The sequence below is a fragment of the Myotis brandtii genome, unplaced genomic scaffold (assembly GCF_000412655.1).
Source record: "Myotis brandtii unplaced genomic scaffold, ASM41265v1 scaffold565, whole genome shotgun sequence".
In the NCBI taxonomy this organism is placed as follows: domain Eukaryota; kingdom Metazoa; phylum Chordata; class Mammalia; order Chiroptera; family Vespertilionidae; genus Myotis; species Myotis brandtii.
In genome coordinates this window covers 1,112,679-1,130,537 of record NW_005370105.1, presented here as the reverse complement: position 1 = coordinate 1,130,537, position 17,859 = coordinate 1,112,679, and the positions used below count along the sequence as shown (strand labels likewise).

General features: G+C 46.5%; 1 protein-coding gene across 2 annotated transcripts in view; it reads right to left on the bottom strand.

Moving 5' to 3' along the window:
- Window positions 1-4,534: 4,534 nt before the first annotated feature.
- The window catches only part of OLFM3 (olfactomedin 3), a 92,092-nt gene continuing 78,767 nt past the window's right edge, over window positions 4,535-17,859 (bottom strand). For both annotated transcript variants that reach the window (XM_005878532.2, XM_005878530.2), the window contains exons 3-6: window positions 17,179-17,334; window positions 14,647-14,866; window positions 8,684-8,790; window positions 4,535-7,564 (exon numbers count right to left, since the gene is read on the bottom strand). In XM_005878532.2, the coding sequence (XP_005878594.1) occupies window positions 6,887-7,564; window positions 8,684-8,790; window positions 14,647-14,866; window positions 17,179-17,334 (1,161 nt within the window). In that variant the 3' untranslated portion in view covers window positions 4,535-6,886. The remainder of the gene's footprint in view (window positions 7,565-8,683; window positions 8,791-14,646; window positions 14,867-17,178; window positions 17,335-17,859) is intronic.

Sequence of the window (17,859 nt, the reverse complement as noted above, 5' to 3'; positions counted from 1 at the left end):
AACGGAAAAAAACACCACCAGAATTTGCTCCAAATGAGCGCCATCCATAAGTTAGGCTACAAGAATAAGCATCAGAAGCATTTTTGAATCATCTGTGCTTCACTTCCCCCCAACTTGTGAAGGAATCAAGGCGTCAGTGGCCCAGCTCCAGGCAGGAGTTGAGATGATGAGACTTGGGAAAAAGCACAGATAGCGAGAGATCGTTGATCCGGGCTGTGGGGAACCGTCTGCCCGAGGTCTCAGATTTATTCTGACCCCCCTGCTCCGGCTCACTGTGTCACCCAGGCAAGTGAGTTAATCTTTCTGTGACTCCATTTAGGCCTTTGTCAAAAGGATATAATCACACCTACTTTGCGGGAGTTTAATTAAATTAGTGCTTTGAGCTTCTTAGATGGAAGTTACTGTAGAAATGCAAAGTGCACCGATTGAAGTCATTTTTCCTTCTCCAGTGTGCAATGTGATGACTGAAACACATTTATTTTAATTGGAAAATTGACTAATTGCCTTCCTGGTGGCAGGCGATACCTGAGACAGTCGGCCAAACCTCTTTATAATAAATTGGCTTATAGTCTAATGCTTTATTTAGCAACAAGAGAAATCTGATCTGTGGCAAAATTTTAATTATTTCAGGAATCATTCAATATGTGAAAATTCTAATACCTGGAGATAAAGCAGTGGAATCTGATTCAGAAATGTGGTGTCTCCGTAGCCTCATCTGTAGGGTTGATTCAGTTCTCACGCTCCTCTTCTGGAGGATTGATTACTTTTTGCTTTTCGGGGATGGGGGGAGGGGGAAGGGGTGGTTGGGGAAAGCAGTGCTGTTTAATCAGGAGGATACCAACTCTCTGAAGAGGGAAAGTTTCCACTAGAGAAGCATTTCGAGTGCATACACCCTATGACCACGTGAGCAGGTTGCTCAGGATGAGGTCACGGGAGAGGAGGTCAAGGACAAAACTCACGCGCAATGGGGGCATGGGCACAGGGCCCAGGACACGAGATTGAATGAGAATCGATGCTGATGTCACATAGAGCCCTGCAAGGGCCCAGGACACGAGATTGAATGAGAATCGATGCTGTCACATAGAGCCCTGCCAGCTGTGCCTTCTTCACTCAGAGGTGTTCTGCCCCCTTAACCGTGGCATCGCCCTCACAGTCCCCCCCTTTTCCGGCTGAAGTGGGATGTTCCGAGCAGCCTCCAGTGGCAGGTCACTTAGGACGGCTGCAGATGGTGCTGGCCTTTAGGGAAATGCTAGCTTGATGCTGTGAATCTCTGTCCCTCTCAGGGAAAAACGGGGAATTTCCAGTTGCCTGGGAGCGAGGAGAACAGAAGGGCTAAACAGCCTTCACTAAAACGTGAGCACTGAAGCTCTGACAAGGAAAAAAGTAATGAAGATATTTCAGTTGCTATTAGAAAGCAGATTCTCTCTCAGTACTTCATCATGGGGTGATGGCTCCACAGATGTGTTTAAAGGAAGGCCAATTTTACTCAAATCCCCCAAATACGTGTCTGTCATCTTAGTAAAAGAAACGCTGAGCACAGAAGGGCAAAGAGACATATTAATTCACCTTCCCTCCTGCTGTTAGTCTAGCATGGCTGTTATGATTAGCAGTAGTAAGAGTAGTTATAGGAAGTCTTAGAATAAGCACGCTTCAACGGTTACCTCTGGACGGGTAAAAAATTAGTCTAGCATGGCTGTTATGATTAGCAGTAGTAAGAATAGTTAGTTATAGGAAGTCTTAGAATAAGCACGCTTCAACTGTTACCTCTGGACGGGTAAAAAGATCACAAGTTTTTAGCTTGTGTTATTACAGACTTAAGTCTTGAAGTTTCTCTTAAATTAATCACTGTTTAAACAAACAACTATTTAGTCCTATTATGAATACAAATGCAAAAATAACTAAAGCACGTTAAAAGCGAGTGAGGAAATGAACGACTAAGTCACATCAGAGGCTGAGCTATTCACTCGGGAGTTCTTACTGAGGTCATGGCTGAGTTTCTAACAATTGGTTGCTTCGTTCGTTGGTTCCTTCGTTCAGCAGTTACTAGTATTTATGGGGAAGCTGCTCTATGTCAGGCAGGCGCTCATGCAGGCAGCGCAGGCACACACATGAGAAAGGCAGCGTGGTCCCTGGGGATGGAGCTTACTTGCTGTTGGGCATGAGTAAGCAGGTTCAAGGGCATGACATTGACTCTTGCAGCCGAGTCCCATCAAGAAGCGTTTAAGGAGGGGTCATGCCTGCTCCCCGCTCTTACCAAACGCCCAGCACAGCTCGCTGAGTGCTGCGGACGCAGGGTTCCCAGCAGCCCCCGAGTGGCCGGAGTTACTTTCTGTCCACAGCAGCCCGCCCGGTGGATTTCACAGGCCCGCCTGGCGTTCCCTAGTCACACTGCAAATATTTGCCCAACGAAGGAATGGGTTGTCCCAGCTCAGGATGAACCTCTGTGCACCCTGAGCTTCCGGCCTTCTGACTGAAAGCTTTACTTCACCTTCTCACATCGCCTGCTTTCTTCCTCCCATCATGCCACCTGCTGATCTGAACTGGCCTCCCTTGTTTTGGTGGAACTGAAAGGCTAGGTTTTCAGGGGACAAAAGACGCTTTGAAATCAGCCTGGAGAAAGCCCTGGGGAGGTGACGGCGCGCGTGAGGAGGAATTTCAGCGTAGTCCAGGCCTGTTTATACCATGATACATACTCCAATTTCCTTTGGGGATTCGTTAGTTCCTGCTGTTTCTCAGAACCACTAGAAATTGTGTGGTTCCCCCAGAGTAGCACTCAGTGTGAGCTGATTCAGTGAAACGCTGGTCCAAATGTGGGGTTCATTGGAGGGGTTTTAGCATCATTAGTTGTCTGCTGACAGAGGAGTGTAAGGAGGAAGAAACCATGGATTTTGAACTGAGTTATGAGAGCAGAATATCCCTAGTGAGGTAGCAGGGTTCAGTCGAGTGTTAGAACGATATGAACTGTTCGTCTTAGCTCAAGCCAATTAGTAGCTCATTTTCCTCTCCCCTTCCCCTGTGGTGTCTTCCCCTTCATTCTGAGCGATGCAAGCATCTGAGCCCCCATGCATGCACATCCTTTATTGACCAGAATCACAGGTTCGGAGAAGTTAGAGCCGGACCCTGGGGACCACCTAGATAAGTAGTTTTTATACTTAAAACAACAGAAATGCTTTCTGACAATGAAAGCATGTAACAGAAACATTCTAGAAAGTAGACAATAGTGAGGTTGCTCTCGTGGGAGGTGGTGAGGGACAGTTGGATGCCCTTGCCCCACCTCCGTTACATTCCTCTGTCCCTCTGGCGACTCTGAGGGGTCCCTAGAATGACCTCCAGCTCTAGAGGGAACCGTTGGGTAACTACCCATCCAGCCAACACTCTCATCTACAGAAACAGAGAAACGTGCTCAAAGACGGGTAGTTAGGCCTAATTTTAGAAACAATGCACTGCCTTGCAGAAGAGTTGCCAGGGTCCTCACTGGTGTTAGTTAGAAGGCGTGACAAGATGCATTCTCTCAGGAAAAAAGATTGACGAGCATCACATTGCTTATGGGCGCACTAACTACCCATCCAGCCAACACTCTCATCTACAGAAACCGAGAAACGTGCTCAAAGACGGGTAGTTAGGCCCAATTTTAGAAGCAATGCACTGCCTTGCGGAAGAGTTGCTTGCGCTATATGAAGACAGGGTCCTCACTGGTGTTAGAAGGCGTGACAAGATGCATTTTCTCAGGGGAAAAGATTGACAACATCACATTGCTTATGGGCGCATCCCTTGCAAGCCCAGGACCAGGGAGGAGGATGGCAGGTGAGAGGCCCCTTGGATGAAACCCAGTGTGATCTACCATAGTCCATATCTACATGCAGTCTTTACTTACAGGGGTAAGAAGGCAAAATAAGGACCCAAGAGTTGGGTGGGCAAAAATGTAGATTTTTTTTTCTTTAAAAAATGGGTGTCAAGGAGAGAAACAATGCAAATGAAGACGGTAGCCCCTGTCAGCTACTTTGTTCTGGAATGAAGTTGCCTGCATCACCTCGGGAACAACTGATCCAAGAGAGCAAAGGAAGCCCGTTTTTATCTGCGTGGCAGTCCCGGTCCGTGTATTAGGAGTCGTACCCTAGGAGCTGATAGACATTTATTCCCAATAAAATACATTGGGAAAGTTAATTTCTCATGACCTCAGAGTGGAACAAAGTGTGTAGTGTGTTTAGACAGGGAAGGTGGTTACTCTACAACTCACTCTGACGCTTCTTTGGTTATTGGCCTTTGCTGTGGGATGATTCTGTATCGGACCCTGTGCCAGGATATCTGAGGACAGTCACTCAGCGCAGGCAGACAGCTTGGCGGGGGCTGGGTTGGGGTGGTGGTGGAGGAACTGAGCAAAAATGAGAGAGAGAACTCATGGACATGGACAATGGTGTGGTGATTGCAGGGTGGGAAGGGGCGTGGGAGGTGGAAGAGGGCAGAGAAGGGATAATGGTGATGGGAAACATAAAAGAAGAAAAAAAGACTTTCTGAGCTTGGATTTCTTTACTGATTGGATTATGTGAGCAATTTATAAATGCTCATCATTTCCCTCATAAAATTTATTTTATTTGAGATTTAAAAATAAAACAGTGATGAGAGTAAGTTCTTATTTATTTCAGGCACAAAACTGATAATTTATGAAGAAAAATGCTTCTGAACTGTGAGTTTAATGCAGATCCATTTTCACGCTCACGTTCCCGGTCCCAGCGCAGTCCTGGCGCCTGTGTGTCCCCGGGCATTGCGCGCAAGGGGGTGGGAGAAGGTGACCGGGCCGCACGCGGCAGGCGAAGGGCTTCACAAGCTGCGTGTCTCCCAAAAGGCTGCGCAGTCCAGGTGGGCATGTACGTGGCACCATATCCATCTCTTTAAAAACAAAAGCGAGTAACGACAACCCGGCTGTTCGGTAGAGGCCCTCGACTTCAAAGTTCATTCATCTCCGCAGTTGACTTTCTTTTCTTCAGACAAACTCTTGATATTCAAAGTATTGGCTGATTATTTTTGTAGCGAGTGTACGACAACAAGCAGATCCCCTAAACTTTCTAATGCCCAAAAGCAGAGGAGAAATTAGATAAATGTTTTCAAAGAGAAGGACAGTATCACCAAAGGACCACAGGAGGCTGGCAGACAGAGAGGGAGGGAAGGAGGGAACGAGAGGAGGAGGAAGAGAGGGAGGGAGGGAGAGAGAAAGCTTCGCTAAACTTGGACACTTTCAAGATTGGGTTATTTTATCCTGTGTGTTTGACAGTGAGCTATTTGAGGGTGATGGTTTACCTGTGACAATGGAAATGAATTTCTTAAGCACTAGCATTTCTTTACACAATGCTTCGTCTGAAAGGTTATATCCTTACTTTACGAAGGAAATTACAGTAGGATGTATGTGTGAAACTAAGCATTTACAACCATTTAAGTTACATCTTATTTATTATACTCTATACTTTTTAAATTTTAAAACCAACACATACTAGTTTCTATAAAATGGCGTCAGGTAAGGATTTTTGAGATATGGAAAGTCCATCCAAACTCAATGATGTGTTCGATATATATATTGAGAATGTGTTTTGGGAGTTAGTGACACCAAATCTGATCAAAGCTGTCTCTTTTGGTTGCATTGTTTCTGCACAGAAGGACTCTGGGTGACCAGGGGTTGCCTTCCAGATTGGTCGTTTGCACATTTAAATGGCACAGACAACTCCCAAGTCTTCCCATCATTCCCTTTTGCACAAATCTTGCCAATAACCGCTCCCGAGTTTATCATGGGGATCTAGATGATATTACAGAAATCTTTTAAAGACTTTTTATATGTGCTTCATGTACTTTTCTAGTGCTGGCACAAGGAATTACATTATTGCAAGTTGTGTGTGAAATATAAGTTAAAGCACTGAGATACTTCATTACAAAGAACAAAATTTGTTTGGTCGTATCATGAAGGAGTATAGTCAACTCGAGTCCAATTTGTGTGAGTAAGGGTTGCGTTCAGCAGGGTGGGCAGACTGCCTCGCCCGTGCCGAGTCTGTGTGGCCTTGCGTGTCCGTGGTCCATTGTGTGTCAGGGGTCAAATAAAGACTGGATGGAAGGGGCCTGGTCTGCTTTCCTGTTTAGCTTGCACTACCATGGGAAGGGGAAGCCGGGAAGATACTTCCTCGGGACCACACTTGTACATGGACCCAAGAGGATCACTGAGATTGAACTTCAGTGTCGTTTATAAAAAAACATCACTTACTGTCACAGAAGTGAAGAGATACAATTGCACAATGGTGGTCACAATGGTAGAAATACAGGTTGCCAATCAAATGTTAGCAAGAGATTTAAAAATGGCTGTACAGCACCGCGCCAGAGGACCGGGGAACAGCGAGACGGCGTGTTCTTCCCCGTGTAAATGAAATCCTGACGTCTGTTTTAGAAATGAATGGGGGGAAAGTGCTTTTTTCCCTTTTTCTTCCTTTTTTCTTCTGATTCCTACCAGAATGTTTTCTGATGTGGAGCTAGAGACATATAGTAAGAAGTGGCAGAGTTGAGAAAAAGAGAGAGACATTCATGCATTGAAGCTACCATTAGTCTCTGACACTAGTATAAGGCAGACCATTAATCTTTTGCAAAAGTATGACTTTAGCCACGTAAGCTCTCTGTAGTGCTTTTCATGACAAGAACATGATAGGCCTTGTGAATGCAGGAGTTCCGATGTGTGTCCAACGGGTTCATTGAGGCGGGCCCCGCTGAATTTTTCCGGAACACCCACGTGATGATAGAAATGCTTTGGGGAAAGGGTGGGGACGCTCTAAGGAAGAAAAGCAACACCAAAGGAGTCCTAGGGAATGGATCACAAATGACACGGTGTAGCTCGGTGGAAACAGGTTACACTCGCTTATGTGTCGTCCTCAGTCTTGATGATGTGGAAGAGGGTGACATTGAACAGGACCTGGTGGCCGTTGTTCCAGGCGTAGAGCGCCCGGTCCCTGGCGTTGTAGTCCAGCATGGAGATGTGGAAGTACTGGTTGTGGAAGGGGATGTCCGTGTACTCGTAGCTGGAGGTCTTGGTGGAGTAGGAATAGTACACCTTGGCCCCAGTCAGGTGGGAGTTGGTGACATACAGGGTCCCGCAGATCATGAAGGACTCCCCGGCGCTCCGCTTGGGGTAGCCCGTGTTCCAGCTCTTGGCCACCTCCAGGGTGTCGGGGTTCAGCTGGCTGATGACAATGTTGCCCGCGTTCTGGTTGGTGGCATACACGGCCCACAGCCCGATTTCGTCGGCCATCAGGTCGATGTCGGAGAAGCCGCCCCAGGTGTAGGGGTAGACGTTCTGGAAGCCAGCGTTCTCCAGGCTGCGCTGGGCCAGCACCCTGCCCAGGTCGAAGCTGTACTTGATGACGATGTTGCTCTGGTACTTGTTGAAGTAGAGCGAGCCGTTGTAGACCACATGGTTGGTGCCCGCCCACTTGAAAGGGAGGTTGTAGGTCCTTGATTCAGCCCCGCTGACAAAGTCGGCCATGGATTTGTACTCCCGGACTATTTTGTTGTTGGTGTAACTGTCCATGTACCAGACCTGGGAAGATGGGGGGAAAGAATAAATAAATGGAGCACCTAAATCCTGGACTTCCCTGAGATTTCCAAAATAAAGGCAGTGAGTCAGCACACATCCGTCTCAGGATGCCCAGGCGCCGGAGACCACCTTATCTTAGGGCTGATGGTACGGCGGGCTTTTGCAAAGCGAGTGGCATGGACTATGCGGAAAGGAAACAGCTAAATTTGCTGCCTTGAAGTTGATTTGCTTCTTGTCCTTTCTTTTTTAGACCATTCAGTGCCCATGACGGAGTGAGCCAGACATGTGTCAGTACAAATCACATCACTTTGTTTAGTCACCTGATCGATCCATGCGATCAATAACGGCAAAAATACCGCCTTCAGCAACTTTATTTATTCTGCAACTCGCTCTGCAAAAATGTGTGGTCTAACTTTACACCACTGAACATATTTCTCCTTTATGGATGCCGCAGAACCTTCTAGTTAACTAACCCTTGTTCATTGAACCTGCTTCTAGGTACACCTACCTCTTAACACAACCATGTCACTAATCTAGCTACAAATCTCATTTGGATGTAACCCTGTGAATCTTAATGTATAGTAAGTTTTGCAATAGCACATGCCCAGAGCGATGGTAAGATGGCGGTATATTGATTTACATAATATAGATGTTGCTGATTTAATACCTCCCCACCCCCAAAGTTTCAGTGCTATTTCCCTTAAAGTTAACTCTAGACTCCAAGAATATTTCAGTTTGTTTTGTGAATTGGTAAGTTCAAGTTTTTCCCTTATTTAGTGTGTGTGTGTGTTCATATTAATAGAGTTGGAGCAAGTTTTAGTAGAAATATAAAGAGAATTTTGTACTCTTGTAATTTTTGCCCTGTGAAGTGCAAAACCAGACTGAAACAAATAAAAACTAGATTCACTCTATTGGAGAATTATAGGATAGAACATTTTACTAAAATAAATTTGCCATATATCTCTGTAGCTGTGTTAATATGATCAAATTGAAAATATTTGCAGCGATGTAACCGTTTCCAAGTTGAAACTCTATCCCTAAAGAAAATGAATAGTCCAGTAGACAAAAAAAGGTATAAATAAAACATCATTCTAAGCAAAGGCAATTGTGGAGGACACATACTCTGTTGTTTTTCTCGGATGCTAGAGGATCAGTCATCCAGGCACCGAATCGGGTCCCAGACGTCTTGACTGTAATTGGGCCTGTGATTTTCATCAACTTGCCACACGCTGAAATTAGAGAATCATAAACACGTTAGGTGACCATGGGCAATGATTCTAACACACATACTCACAAGAGCAAAGCAAGGGCTACGGAATCATGGGGTTGGTAACACACATTCTGAATGAATGATCACTCATGTCGGGTGTCGTACAGTGAAGTTTGAACAGTGAAGAGTTGCTTTCTCAGTACTCTAAATCGGGGGTGGGGAACCTTTTTTCTGCCAAGGGCTATCTGGATATTTATAACATCAGTCTCAGGCCATTCAAAATGATCAAATTAAAAACTAGCAAGAAGACATAAAGCTCATTTTCCCTTCGACGTGTGCATATTTCAGGTGTTGCTTCGTTTCCTGGGTTTAAATGATCTTCTGGATCCCGCTTATGTAGACGTAACATCCACAGGAGTTGAGTTGGACGGGTTAGTTAAAAATCTGCCTCAGAATTCTCTTGGGCCGTTATCTGTGCCACGAATCTCACGTAATCAACAATTCCAAAAAGCGACAGCACGTGGGTGGCGTGGGTGTCTCGGCTTCTGTGGTGTTTGGGTAGAATCCAGCGTGTGGCCATATGGCAGAGGGGTGCTGCTGAGCCTCCGGCTGTTCAGGCCAGGAATGGAGGCAGGAATTATACCAGCGGTGTCGCCCTTCTGGTGCCTAAACTGAGAATGGCTCTGCTTCCTTCTAGTAGCAATGGGCATTTCCGCTGAAATAGGTCAGCGGCGAAACCAATAGTTACTATTTAAATAAAATCATGTATTCACTGAACCATCATTTACTGAGAAGCTCTGCTGTATCAGGACTATGCTAAGTGTTGAGATTGACAAAATAGGTTTATACAGATAGAGGCATGGTTACTAAATAGATTAAATTACCATCTCCTCATGGGTTCATTTATGCTTTATATAAAAATAGGTTTATATGGTGTAACTTTTTTATTGTTTAAAGTATTATATGTCTCCTTTTACCCAGATTGACCCCCTCTCCAGACACTCCCACCCCTGAGGGAAAGCCCCCACTGCCCCAGTGTCTGTGTCCATTGGTTATGCTAATATGAAGTCCTTTGATTGATCTCTAACTCCCCCCCCGCCCCGGCCCCTTGTCTTTGGATTTATTTTTGTTCATCAGTTTATGTTGATCATTATATCCCACATATGAGTGAGGTCATGTGATATTTATCTTTCTCTGACTGGCTTATTTCGCTTAGCATAATGCTCTCCAGTTCCATCCATGCTGTTGCATATGGTAAAAGTTCCTTCTTTTTTATAGCAGCATAGTATTCCATTGTGTAGATGTATCACAGTTTTCTAATCCATTCATCTACTGATGGGCACTTAGGCTGTTTCCAAATCTTAGCTATTGTAAATTGTACTACTATGAACATAGGGATGCATATATCCTTTCTGATTGGTGTTTCTGGTTTCTTGGGATATAGTCCTAGAAGTGGGATCACTGGGTCAAATGGGAGTTCCATTTTTAACTTTTTGAGGAAACTCCATACTGTTCTTCACAGTAACTGCACCAGTCTACATTTCCCACCAGCAGTGAACGAGGGTTCCTTTTTCTTCGCATCCTCGCCAGCACTTGTCGTTTGTTGATTTGTTGATGATAGCCATTCTGACAGGTGTGGGATGGTACCTCATTGTTGTTTTGATTTGCACCTCTCGGATGATTAGTGACTTTGAGCATGTTTTGATATGTCTCTCGGCCTTCTTTATGTCCTTACGGTGTAACTTCTTAAACCACTACTGCTTATGCCCATCCTTCCCATTCCTTTCTTTCTTTTCCTTTTTGACTCAACTGACACAGAACGTTAAGTGAGGAAGTTATTTCAGACCAAGCCTGAATCCTTAGGTCACTTGAGATTTATTGTATTTTAAGCCACGTTTGCCCCTACTCATCTACAGACACACACATAAATTGTCAAACCTAGAAAGAACCAAGCACGTTCAACTAATCTTCCATGTTCCATGTTTAGTTTTCTATAATCTCTATAAGCTAGCTCTCTATAATCTAGTAAATCATTACAATTTTGCAAAAATTTAACCGTTGTGCTGATCTCATTGTTTAACAAAATACTGTTTGCCTTTAGGAATAATCTAAGAGAGAGGGAGAAACTGATGATGTAAAAGAGAGAATAATTAAATAAATGAACTCACGAGTAGATGGTAATTTAATCTATTTTAGTAACCATGAGTAACCACGCCTCTGTCCTTTTATATGGTATTTTTTTGTCTCTGTTCTTCCACAATTTCCCTGGAAATATTCTGTGTATGGTACATCCGTCCAGGTTAGAATGCTCAGGTGGGTGTTAGGAGAGCTGGTTTCTAATCTAAGGCACCACAGTCAATCATCCGATAATATTGGATTGTGCCATTCTTCTCTGGGATGGTTTCCTCATCTGTAAGTGGACAGCTTGGGGCTTGACATTTTGTTAATCTCACCGAGAAAACGTTGAATGGATGGGGGATCAACAAACTTTTAATATGCTGATGGGGAGAAGGCGGCATTTGTGGTTGTAGTAAAATACACACACACACACACACACACCATCAGGATGATAAGATCATTGTCATCACCATCATCTACTCTTATTCTCAGGAAGCAAAAAACAGAATAGTCTCTCATTGTTGTTGAGAGAAGTTCCTCCTTACAAATAGTTATTGGACTCCTAAGGTAAAATTCATCTCATCAAATGAAATTAGTAAAATTAAAGTTTCAGGAATTTATAAAAACTGGCTGTTTTTGTAGTTATAATTTTGTGGGTCTCTGTGTGAAGTAAACACTGGTCTTGTCGGCTGCTGATGAAATGCGGAGATTGTAAACATGAAGGAAAATAAACAGCGGAAGCCATTTCTGTGTCTTGGCTCCCCCTCACTGGCTCTGGTTCCAAGACATAATTATCTTTCTCACTTCACTCTCACTCTCCACGCGGACGAAGGGAGCCAGACGGAAAGGGTGATTTTCCCAAGCGCCGGGAAGACAAATGTTGGGCAGAAATGGATGGCAAAGAGCGAAGTGAAGGGTTCTGCTTCATTGATTTCTCTCCCGCTCTGCTCTCACTGGCAGTGAGACACGTGAAAATATTAGCATTTTACAATATATTGTGCGTGTATGGTTCTATCTATTCAGAAAATATACTAAATAGGTAGTTGAAGATCGTGGCCATTGTCTTTCTCCGATGCCTTCTAGACATTGGACTTTGTGATATCAGTTACAGCCCATGCTGATCCAACGGCAGCTCAGGACAAGGTGTCACTTGGGATTCAGCAGCAAGAGCAGTTGTTTGGATCAACAAAGCATGGAGACTTCTGTCTTCTCTCTTGTTTCTTTCTTTAATATATCATTGTACCTTGCGATGTCCTGGACTAATGGCTTCTGACTTGGAGTCCCAAGGCCATGTCCATATGAGTAAATTACATGGAATAGTGAGTATTTCTACAGAATCTCATTTCTTTTTACTTACGGCCATTGGAGAACGCGTGGCAGGAAGGAGATATGAATTGATCTTTAACGTGCGTCCTTTGAAGCTACTTATAGTAAGTTTACCTCTACCATTTATTTGATGGTGAAATCTGTTTCTATTATTTAACCTTTTATTTTCATGTCTAACTCACCAACTGTAGTGCCAGGGGAAGGTGGTGATAAGGGTGAACATAACGGTTGCCATAGTGGAACGGGCACGAGAATGAGTTTGCAGTGCGTGTGTGGCAAGCAGGACCAAGAATAACATGTGTCCAAACCCGTCTGTTTTCCAATAAATTGCAAATGAGTTTAAGCCGAACAATCTGTTTGCAATCAATTGCATAATAAGGCCTCACCCAGAGTTCTCGCGGTGATTGGAACGACCACATGGAAGAGGCTGGCATGGTGCCCGTTGCGCAGCAGGCTGTCAACACGGCTGCACTTCTCTGCTGTGTGCTTGTGTCCCCACAGAATGCCAGCTCCCTGACGGGGCGGGGGGCTGTCTGCTCAGCCTTGTCTCCCCAATACCTGGCCGAGTGCCCGCACACACCGGGGCTCATTCAATATTGGTTGAATGTGCAAACTTGACTATTACCACCTAGACATTTTGTTTTCCCTTTTGAAAGGAATTTGGCACGAACATGGCAAAGACAACAAGCCAAGTGTCATTACTTGGGATCTCGAGTTTTGAACGCTGCCGATACTCCGCAGGCTGTGTTAAGGGAAGGATGCACCTTGAACTTCACTAGCTGGCACCGAACCATTGCCCTGAGGGAGAAGTGACTGCAGGCGGGGAGAGGGCTGGAAGCCTGGTTATCAGCGACATTAAATGTCTGTCGGTGATCTCAGGGGGTGGCGAAGGCTTTCACTGTGCTTTTCCAGTTAAATTCTCACAGGCATATAATTACAGTTTGCATGTCTGGGAATACGGTCCGATGTAATTAGGCACAGGGGACTTCTCTATTCGGCTCTCGGAGTAGAAATTCAAGCGTTTAGGAGGGTACGTCTATTCCCCATTCAGGCCACGAGGGTGCATTGCTGTGGAGGCATTTTTTTTTAATTTCTGTTTTTCGCCCAAACTTTAATTCTCTAGTAGAGTCGCTTAGACCCTGCAGGTGAGGAGGCTCATTTGTTTTTTAATTATCTTAAAATTCGCATACTCACCACTGTCCACCTACTTTTGCCCAGCCTGCATGTTAGAGGTGAAGTTCATTTCTAAAATGAAGCCAATCCCAAGAGTTTTCCCATTTATTCCCACAAGAATTCCACGGGCCCACTTCAGGGAGGGCTTACGGTATTCACCAGGTACGACCTCCCGTGGCCTGGCCTTGCTTTGGTTGAGTCGGTGTGTAGTGAACAGTCCGGGAGAGAAGAGCAAGGAGGCCAGCACACGCCTGGCTCAGCACACACAGCCCAGGCTCGGGTGGATGGCGAGATGCAGGAGTGGCAGAGTGAACTGATGAGTCTAACATGTTCTTGTCACTCATGCAGATTTTATTTTAAAACACTTGAACGCTACCGGTCAAGTGTTACATGTATCCTTTGAGATTTTCTTGGCCAGAAATTATTTTTCTCAACTTCTTTACTTCTCTTCCCAGTGTATTTCCTCCTCCAGAAAGTGTTCTTGACCTTGAGAGAGCACTTTTCTGTGGTTGAGCTGCCTCCCTCTACCCCCCCTGCCCCGCCACCCCGCCTTGCCCGTCATGTCAACTACTAACAAGCTGTTCCTGAATGGGCTCACAGCCTCTTCCATCAGTTCCCTACCACGTGCTCCCGCCGCGTTAGGTTACTCTAGTCCCCGGAGGCTCCGGCTGGGTCACTAGCTCCTGGGTGCAGCGGGAGGGCTTGCACCCTGGGTCCGGGCTGAGTAGGGACTGCAGTCTAGGACCTGCACGCATGCGTAGCCCTCACTCACGGTGCATAGCTGCCGATTTGGGAAGGTGCCTCCTTTGATTCCTTGAGTGAGTCAGAGCGGCTGTAGGCAGCTGTTGGGTTTGCTTTCAGCACTGCGGCTTCACATTTTGGCCCAGGGCCACTCCCTCTCCTGCAGGCTCTGACTGTCTCCACTCCCTGAAGTGCCTCCCCTCCGCCCTGGCCCAGCAGTGATCACTCATCGCGCACCATCTGCCTGGACTAAAACACATCTCCATTAGCCAGTGGAATCGGCTCTACCGCCAGGCTGTTTATTTCAAATGTTACAGGCGATCAGAGAATTAGGCAACTGTTAGTCCCAGGCCACTCCCAGGGGCGCGTCAGCCATTGAGGAACCCTTACCTTGCACTTGGAAAGCAAGCCCTGGTTTCCCCGACACGAGGCACATCTGACCACCCCCAACGTAGGAATGTGATTTCCACGGAACCGACTTAGACACACAGCGCGGACGGCCCGTGGCTCTACTCACTGAGCTTCTTCATGCAGTCGCGGAGCCGGGTCTCCAGGCTGAGCACCCTGAGGTGCAGCTCCTCGTAGTCATAGGCGCCCAGCTCCTCCTGGATCCCGGTGAGCACGGCTGACAGGTTCCGGATCTCCTCCTTGAACTGGGTGATGAGCCGCGCGTCCGTCTTGTACTGCTCCAGCACGGGGATCAGCGGCAGGAGCTCGTCCATCTTCTCCTTCAGCTCCTGCGGGGACAGCGCGGGCCCTGAGCGCCTGGCACCCACTGGCTCCCACCCACCAGCACCGCGCTCTGGCACCACGGATTCAAAATTCGCATCTTAAAATGACTCTGAGGAGATGCCATTAGCATAAACGCGTTCAAATAGCAGGCGCTCCCATTGCTGCCCTGCTTTATGGGCTTACGTTCCTTGGGGGGCAACTTCTACCTGCCCTGCCAGCTCGGGATTCTTCGAACTGGCCCGTGTCCCTGTGGAGGGTGGGGGACAGAGCCGTCCTGGTGAGAAAGATGCACACACATTACAGCCAAAAGGCGGAGCCACGGAGCTCGCTCGTTTCTGAGGCTCATTGGGAAGAAGCGCATTGGGCCGCGCATCTTGCAGCCTCAGGGAGCGCACCACCGCCCCATGAGGACCTTAAAGCGAGAGTTCGCTCTGTCGGGACCACTTGCTGCCGATTATGTGCAGCAACTGCAGCAGTGAAGGGTTTTCCATTCCACGGTGGGGACACTGAAAAGAGAACAATGCAGTGTCCCAAGTTTGGTGGCAGGTTTTTCCCCTGAACTAAAAATAATAACAGTAATAATAATAAGTGTTTATATTTCTGGATCTTTTCAAAAACATTCGTAATTTGATGACTGACAGTCAATTTGGAAACTCCGTGCATTTGTCAGGGAGCAGCCAGTATGCCTGTCAGAGATTTAAAAGGCTGGAGCAGAAGAGTGCAGATCTGTGCTCACTGCTTCCGCCTAGACTTGCACTTCCCACTGTGTTGCTGGGACAGCAGAGCTGTGCTTGCCTCTCTCGCCCCACCCTGAGCTCCTCACGGGACATTCACAGCCTCAAGTATGATACCCAGAACAACTGCCACCTTCCAGGGCGGGGAGGAGAAAACCTACTTAGTGGTTTAAACTTTTATTTTCCTTTTTAATTGAATTTATTGGGGTGACATTGGGAGCCACTAGTCCAGAATGGCTTTCTCAAATATTTCCTCTAACTCTTCTCTGATCTTCTCTAAACAAAATTAAACAAAGTTCTTCTTCTCTCTGTGCACCTGAGCAATGTTTATGCCTGCCTGTTGGTCAGCTGTCTTTCACAGAACAGAGATTACGTACTGCACCCCCCCAGAGGGCCAGCCCTGTCTTGCTCCCAGGACCTGTGCAATAAACGTTGGTTAAAATGAATTCATTTGCTCTCCAGCCTGGATCTTTCTCTGTTTGCCATCCCCCCACCCCTTCCCTATTCTCCCAGTTCACTCCTTCTTATTGCCAACAATCTTTCCATTCCTGGTATTTTCTAGGCTTTGCTCTCATTTGTTCTAATTCCTTAACCCCCCGGGCCTTGCTTGCATCTTTCTTCAACTGAAACCTCACGCTTCATCCCTTTAGCCCGTTCTCCGGCCAATACCCTCAGCCTTCTTGCCCTGCTGTTCTTTTAGGTGGAATTTTGAATGCGGTTCAGTGCAATTCTGTATCCTCTGCCCTCTGCCCGGGCGCCTGGTAACCCATGCGAAGCGGAGGGCCTGCTGCGTGTCTCTGGGCCGCATCCGGGCCTCACCCTGACGCGTGGAGAGCGCTTCTGAGGCTCGGCAAGAGCTTGCGCTCAGACCTGCCCCCTCACCACCAGCACGACTCCCGCTTCCTGACGGGCCGGGAAACGGGGCTGTGACCTTTACAAAACCACAGCGTGTTTCCTAAATGACGTGTTTCCTAAACGACGTGCCGTGTCTTTGCAACGCGGCTGTTCCTTTTCAATAGAGGTGCAGACGGCATCATCCCAGTCAGTTTATTTTCATCGATGACCCTGTCATTCATAGTTAATGAAAGTCCACATGCACCTCTCTCCATTCCCAGTGTTTCTAAATAATTGCCCATAAACAGCTGAATGTCTAAAGACTGTTCTTTGGGTGAAATCATAAAGCAACCCTCTTTCTCTGGCTGTTAATAATGGTAGGACTGCCTCATTTAATAGTTTATATTCTTGATATTTCTCATATGAGGGCATAAAAACTTCACCGGGGGAAAAAACTTTGCTACATTGAATTATTACTTTCCTTCAGGTTCCCCCTTTGCCATCGACATTGAAGTGCCTGTAAGTCTATGCAGACACTCCCTGAGCTCTCGCAGGGTTCGCTTAGTTATAGCCAGTCTCCTGTGCACCCACAGCTGATGGCCAGGGCCGGGGGGGAGATGCCAGGTGTCCCCAGCGAGCCCTGAACCTTGCCCAAAGGGGCTGCACAGTGATTTCCAACCGAGCCACGCTGGCTGCCCGGCCCACTCGGCGTCGCACGCGGCTGGACCAGCTCGCGGGCGTGGACCCACCTGGAAGTGCTTGGTCATGAGCGTCTTCCGGTCGTCTTCAATCTGCCGGAATTTGGCCTTCAGCCCCTTCATCTGGGTTTCCATTTTGAGAACATACTGGAAATCTCTCTGAGTCCTCAGGTTTAAGACTTCAATGGACTGGGACATGTTCTGAACCTGTTCAACGAGAACAGTGGCCGTCAATTAGCGTCTGTTCACAGGTCTGTGCAGTCACCACCAGAACAGCAAGAAGGGCGTCAACATGGAGAACTGAGGTCCCAGGTCCTTAATCCCACACGACACATTTCTAGGACAATTCTCCGTGATAAACAGTCAAAGAATTCAGCAAGAGACAGACTGAGGCAGGAAGTAATGCAACGGGCATCCGAACATTAGAAATGACTGGATATAAGCGAGGACTTAACGTGTCAGAAAAATACGTTTTATGAAATAGATTTTTTTTAATTTTTATTTTTTTTAAATTTTGTTTTATTGCTTAAAGTAGGGGTCCTCAAACTACGGCCCGCAGGCCACATGCAAATACAAATATTGTATTTGTTCCCGTTTTGTTTTTTTACTTCAAAATAAGATATGTGCAGTGTGCATAGGAATTTGTTCATAGTTTTTTTTCAAACTATAGTCCGGCCCTCCAACGGTCTGAGGGACAGTGAACTGGCCCCCTGTTTAAAAAGTTTGAGGACC